Source organism: Charadrius vociferus, unplaced genomic scaffold (genome assembly GCF_000708025.1).
Source record: "Charadrius vociferus isolate BGI_N301 unplaced genomic scaffold, ASM70802v2 scaffold14, whole genome shotgun sequence".
NCBI lineage: Eukaryota > Metazoa > Chordata > Aves > Charadriiformes > Charadriidae > Charadrius > Charadrius vociferus.
The window spans coordinates 7378600-7384804 of record NW_009648876.1 but is presented as its reverse complement, the minus strand read 5'-3'; the positions used below and the strand labels follow the sequence as shown (position 1 = coordinate 7384804).

The window sequence follows — 6205 nt, the reverse complement described above, 5'->3', positions numbered from 1 at the left end:
ATGTAAAGTGATAAAGATTGATGTCACTCTAAAAAGGATTAAACTATTATCCAATAAAGAATTAGAAGGGAACTTAAATAAGCTATATCTACAGTGAAACATGGTGCCTCAGTGTATGGAGGTGGTGAAGGTTTTGTTTGCCTAACCTCTCTTCATGTTTTTTTGGGTTGGTTTGTTTCAAGTCAATATTATGAAAAGGGAGAGTTTTGCCCTATAAAATACTGTCTCCCTGTTGCTCTGTGCTTCCATACAATAGTTCTGTCCACCTGGTTTCTCTAGTCTAATGTAGTTAATTAACAGGACAGAGTGTGTCTTTTGGTTCACTGTGTACTAAGGCTTGAAAGAATTGATTGTTTTAAACAATCAATTTAAAATTAATCTAGATAAATCATTATGTATTTCTTTAACTGGGAATTTGCACAAAACCATCGGGGGGTGGCTGTGGGAAGAGAGTCTGGAAACTTTCCTGGAATGCACAAGAAAGCACATCCTCTCTACATTCACAATGACGTTTCCACCTGTTCCTGATCTCCTGAGACCACACAATCAAAGGAGTATGGAGGACTGGGTCAGACTGGAAAGGAAAGTGCATGTTGGAGCTTGGAGGAAGGAAAGAGGCAGCAGTGAGAATCCAGTGCAGCTGTTTGTTTCCTCCCAACCTGTTTCTCTACGCAGCAGAGGCGGTCCTCACTTATCCTTGTCCCACTTTCTTAAGCTTAGATGTGTCTAGAAGTTGCGGACAGTGATGGTCATTCTGTTGTGGAGTTTGGGCAGGGTCATTAGCTTTATTTCTATTAAATTAGAAATTAAACCAGCATTCATTTGTACAGTGCTAGTCTTGGTGGAATTCTGGTTCATCACTGGGGATTGCAGGCATTACTGTCACGCAAGAAAATGCTGCTTCCTTTTTTAAAGCTCTAGGTGCTCATGGCACGCCATATTGATTTTCTATAGCTGCAGTTCGAAAGAATGAAAACTTCAAGAACTTTACCAATTATAATTTTTCTTCGGTTCTTACTGCTCGATAATGGTTGACTGAATATTTGAAAGAAATAAAAACAATGTTCTGTTCTATTTTTCAGAGAATGCAGAATCAATTGATCTCAAACAGTTTTTCGACCTACATTTCTCACATATATATTATGTGTTCTTTGAAAACTTTGTGACTATTGAAGTAGGTTTTAAACAGAAAGGTAAGTGTTTCTAATGGAACAGTTTTCTTGTCTTCGTGCTTCTGTGATTGTTACAAAATAAAGCAGGGTGTTATAAATAAAGCAGGGTGTCTTTGGTCACAAGTGGCCTTAGTTGTGTAGAAATATGTGTAAGCACGAACTTTGCAAATAAAGGCAGAGCAATTTGATGTGTATGCCATAGAGGTAAGCAAGGAGAGTTTATCCTCTGATAGCTGTTTTTGCCCTTTTGCTAAGTGAGGATTCTTAAGGTGTTATACTTTTTGTGTTCCGCAGAATTATTCTAAGTTTTGTTTAGCAAGATACTGTGTAACTTAATCTCTACCAGCTGTTGATGCCATAATGGAAAGTAACTATTATAAACCGTAACTAGGAAATAAACTTTTTTTATTTGCAGAAGGAATGCAAAATAGTTCTTGTGGTTTTATAAATGCATGTTTTTGTTTTACACATCTAAGGATCTTTGTCAGTGTTCTTTATATTTTGTTTTGATAATGAAAGTGTATCTTCTATTTATTTTTAATTGCATCTAGGTCACAAGTCACAGAGAGAAGAATTAGATTCTATTCTTTTTATTTTTGAGGTAAGATAACCTGAACATTCCTGTATGAATTTTTTACTTTGAATTAAGTCCTGTTGAATAATAACAGTACAGCTATCCTACAGTTGTCTGGAGATGCACTTTAAGCTTAACTGCATTCCCTTTTCTTTTGCTTAGAGTTGTATATATGTACTTTGTGTGAGGAAAAAGTTGACTTGCAGTTTTGCAGAAAGATGTCTTAACTGAAAAAAGATGTTTTCTGTATCTGCAGATAGTTCCTTACTTTGTGGTGGTGGTCTCTCCGCTTTTCCCCCCCATGTATTGTACACTTTGAAATTCTTACAAATACGATCTCTGATTAGTTGTGATCTTTTTGACCTTTTGCTTGCATGTTGTCATAGAGTAGTTTGGGATGGAAGGGGCTCTTAAAGGTCATCTAGTCCAACCCCCCCTGCAACTAGCAGGGACATCTTCAACTACATCAGGTTGCTTCCAACCTGACCTTGAATGTTTCCAGAGATGAGGCATCTACCACCTCGCTGGGCAACCAGTGCCACTGTTTCACCACCCTCGTCGTAAAAAATTTCTTCCTTACAACTAGTCTGAATCTACCCTCTTTTTAGTTTAAAATCATCACCCCTTGTCCTATCTCAACAGGCCCTGCTAAAAAGTCGGTCCCCATCTTTCCTATAGGCCGCCTTTAAGTACTGAAAGGCCACAATAAGGCCTCCCCAGAGCTTTCTCTTCTCCAAGATGAACAATCCCAGCCTACCCTCATAGGAGATGTGTTCCAGCCCTCTGATTGTTTTTGTGGCCCTCCTCTGGAGGACCTCCAACAGGTCCATGTCTTTCCTGTGCTGCGGACTCCAGAGCTGGATGCAGTACTCCAGGTGGGGTCTCACAAGAGCGAGTAGAGGGGCAGAATCACCTCCCTTAACTTGCTGGCCACACTTCTTTTGATGCAGCCCAGGATTTGGTTGGCTTTCTGGGCTGTGACTGCACCTTGTTGGCTCATGTCTAGCTTTCCATCCACCAGTACACCCAAGTTGTTCTCAGCAGGGCTGCTTTCAATCCCTTCATCCTCCAGCCTGTATTGATACTGGGCGTTGCCCCAACCCAGGTGTGGGACTCTGCATTTGGCCTTGTTGAACCTCATGAGGTTCACACAGGCCCATATCTTGAGCTTGTCCAGGTCCCTCTGGATGGCGTCCCATCCCTCAAGCATGTCAACTGCACCACTGAGCTTGGTGTTGTCTGCAAACTTGCTGAGGGTGCATTTGATCCCACCACCTATGTCATTGATGAAGGTATTGAACATACTGGTCCCAATGATTTTTCTCACAATAGATTACTGCTGCAGAACTAGTTTTTATAGATCCCTTTTATTTTTTAAAAAAGATTTATTATTTGAAAATAGCATTTCACAATATCCTTATTGAAAACATATCTTGAATTAGAAACTGATTTAATTAAATAAGGTAATTTCTGAGCTTAGAATGTCAGGTTTTTGTCTTTCCTTTTTGATGGAGGCTTCTAATTATAGAACAAGGACTGTGTTTTTTAAAAAAATGTAAAGTTGAATACAAATTCAGTATTTTTTTTTAAGGTCCATTAGTGCTTAAAACTGTAGGTTTAGCTGTTGCAAGGAGAGGGAATCTGAAGAGAGCTGGCTCATTTGTTCACTGGTTCCCACATAAAGGTGTAATAGATGACCTGTGCTTTGGGGGCAGTTATACAGCCTTCTAGAGGGCCAAGACCAGAATTTCTTTTGGAAAATCAGATTGTTTACAAATTGCTAATGTCTCTAGCATAAATGTTGAAGGGTTACATTATAAAATTTTTAACTGCATTTGTCATAAACTGTGCTCTGTTTTTTACCATCTGAAGATGATCTTCCTCCAATGTAGCTGGAGGGATGTGATACCGTTATTGCCCTGGCTCTTTTTGTTACTGTTTCGCTCTAGCTCATTACACCTCTGTTGAGAAGGCTGAAGCAAAAGTTTGCCTGTGCCACAGAGGCGAGTTCACAGCTGAGCATCCTAGCTTAAGCCACCATAAAGGTGGAATTAACCTAATACAACCTGTTGTGAACCAGAGCAACTGAGACAGATACTCATCCCATTCCGCTCCCTCTGCTATAAACAGTAATATCCAGCAAAGAGGCAGTGGAGCCAGATAAACTGCAGTAATGTCTGAAGTCTCCAATGCAGGACTTACCGGACAGTCTGTCAGAGCCTTTGGGCTTCTTAGCTGTAGGAGTGGGATTATCTTGAAAGGACAGTAATGCTTCCAAGGAGAACAGTGTGGAAATTTTCTAAGTTAACCCTTCACCTTCTGATCTGTGGCCTCTGCACGAGTGCTCTTTGGTCTTCTGAGTGCAATATCTGCAACATGGATCCTTGGGTTCTGTTTTTTGTAGAAAATTTTGCAACTCCTTCCAGAAAGGATTCATCAGAGATGGCAATTTCATAGTATTGGTAAGTTGATTTTCTTTATTTCTTTCTGTCTTTCTCCCTCTCTTTTTTTTATTTTTTTTTAAATCTTATTTTTGATCAGTAGCTATTGGTACTTTGTGCTACTCATTTCCGTAACCTTTAAGTGGTGTAACGGGGATTATAGTCTTGAAACTCTTGCAAGCTACGGGAAGGGGAAAACAAACAAAAAACCGCACCAGTGTAATGAGATGCTGTTCTAGATAGAGGTAAAGCTGCGAATCTGGGAATAGAACAGTGGCTGAGAAAGAACAAAGGCAGGTGAAAAGTTGTTTTGTAATTATTTTTTTCCTAATTTTTTCTCTTAGTAATAAATTTAAAAATAGGGGTGAGGTCTGTATTTGTAAATGGGAAACACTGGTATTATGCACATTAATGACTTGAGAATCATTTACTCTTAGTGTACACATCCCAGAAAGACCTTGGGGAAAGATGTTACGGGTTATGAGGAAGCTATGAAAGGTGATCTTCATTTTCCTTCTGGCATTTAGAGAGTTGCCTGAGGATATCAAGTTCACCAAGATTAAATTGGAGCTTGCCAAGGACTTGTTTAAAAGTTACTATCAAGTCTGACCGAGAACTCTGACATCTTACTTAATAAAGAAAAAGCAAACAAACACAAATATTTTTTTTCCTTCCTTTTAGGGTTGATTTTAAAGAAGCTTCTTCACACTGGAAATTCGTTAAAGGTATTAGAAAAAGTTGCATACTACTTTTGTCTAGAAAACATAAAAGTACAAACAATATAAGGGTGAATTTTAATGGTAAAACCAAAGGAATGAGAACCAGATCATGACTTGTGTGTTGAGGAAAAGAGGACTTCAAATCATCAGGTTTACCTCAGTAGAACTACTCACTGTAGTAATGTGCTTATGTAGAGCAGCCAGGTTAAAAATGTGTGCAAGTGGTTGAAGGACTTGCATTAAAGCAGAAGTAAGCCTTAGCCATTCATTGTTAAGAGCAAGGAAACTGGTTTTGGGGCTCAGGCTGCCTTGGAAGTGGAAGATTATCTCGGCCGAAGAGGCCTATTGGTGGGTAGTGTAATAACAGTTGACCGTGGGACGAAGCCACCCAGATCGGCACTGCAGCAACCAACCGTGCCACTCCTGTAAGCCACCTGTAGGCATGGCCGGCGCTGAAATTCTCCAGTGTGAGAGCCAGGAGGGGACTGCTCTAGGACTCCATCACCTTTCTTGAAGAAGGAATGGAAGAGGGTAGGTCCTTCTCCTGCAGAGAGCTCACTCTGTTGTCGTAATTCACGAACACGTTTAGAAATTTTGTGATGATCTTCGTATTTTCTGAAAAATTCACATGGTATCTTGCACTGCTGTTGTCGAGCAAGTGACTAGACTTGTGTTGGTTTTCTTCCTCTTCTTTCAGAGAAAGCCCTTTGAAAGAGATTCCGTGAGGCAAAGAGCAGTGATGGTGCTAGGGTTGTCCTTGCATTTAGCAGCAGATGTGCTAGCTTAGCTCTGCTGACTGCTGGTGGTCATACTGTCTGTATATTGTCATCTTTTCTACCACCCCCTTTCTCCATCCAGGACAAATGGAAATGCTTTTGTATGTTCTGGGACAAGTTAACTTGTTCTGTTTTTTTTCCTTCTAAGATACGGCGAGAGGGCGTGCGTCTCTTTCTTTTGTGGCTGCAAGCACTTCAGAATAACTGTAGTAAAGAACAATTATGGATGTTTTCTTGCTTGATTCCTGGATTTTCATCACCCCAGTCTGAATATGGCCCCCGAACACTAGATAATCTCATTAACCCTCCACTTAATGTTCAAGAAAGTAAGTAATTTGGTAATATTACTCAATTCCCCACATAATTCAATTCTCGGCACAGAATAGGCAAGTTGAAGTAACGAAGAACTAGCATACCTATGGGAGATAACGGGTAATCAATTTTTAGCAGTTTATAAGGTCTTGTTCCAATAGTAACTTTGTCTTTTGTTGACGAAAGTAACTTTGTCTTTTGTTTGCCCTGT

At 39.9% G+C, this 6205-nt stretch overlaps 1 protein-coding gene across 1 annotated transcript in view; it reads left to right on the top strand.

Annotated features, from left to right (window-relative positions):
• Positions 1-1087: 1087 nt before the first annotated feature.
• The window catches only part of RALGAPA1 (Ral GTPase activating protein, alpha subunit 1 (catalytic)), a 122982-nt gene continuing 117864 nt past the window's right edge, over positions 1088-6205 (top strand). Inside the window, exons 1-5 of the mRNA XM_009886954.1 lie at positions 1088-1193; positions 1724-1773; positions 4151-4208; positions 4869-4912; positions 5831-6008. Of these exons, the coding sequence (XP_009885256.1) occupies positions 5909-6008 (100 nt within the window). The 5' untranslated portion in view covers positions 1088-1193; positions 1724-1773; positions 4151-4208; positions 4869-4912; positions 5831-5908. The remainder of the gene's footprint in view (positions 1194-1723; positions 1774-4150; positions 4209-4868; positions 4913-5830; positions 6009-6205) is intronic.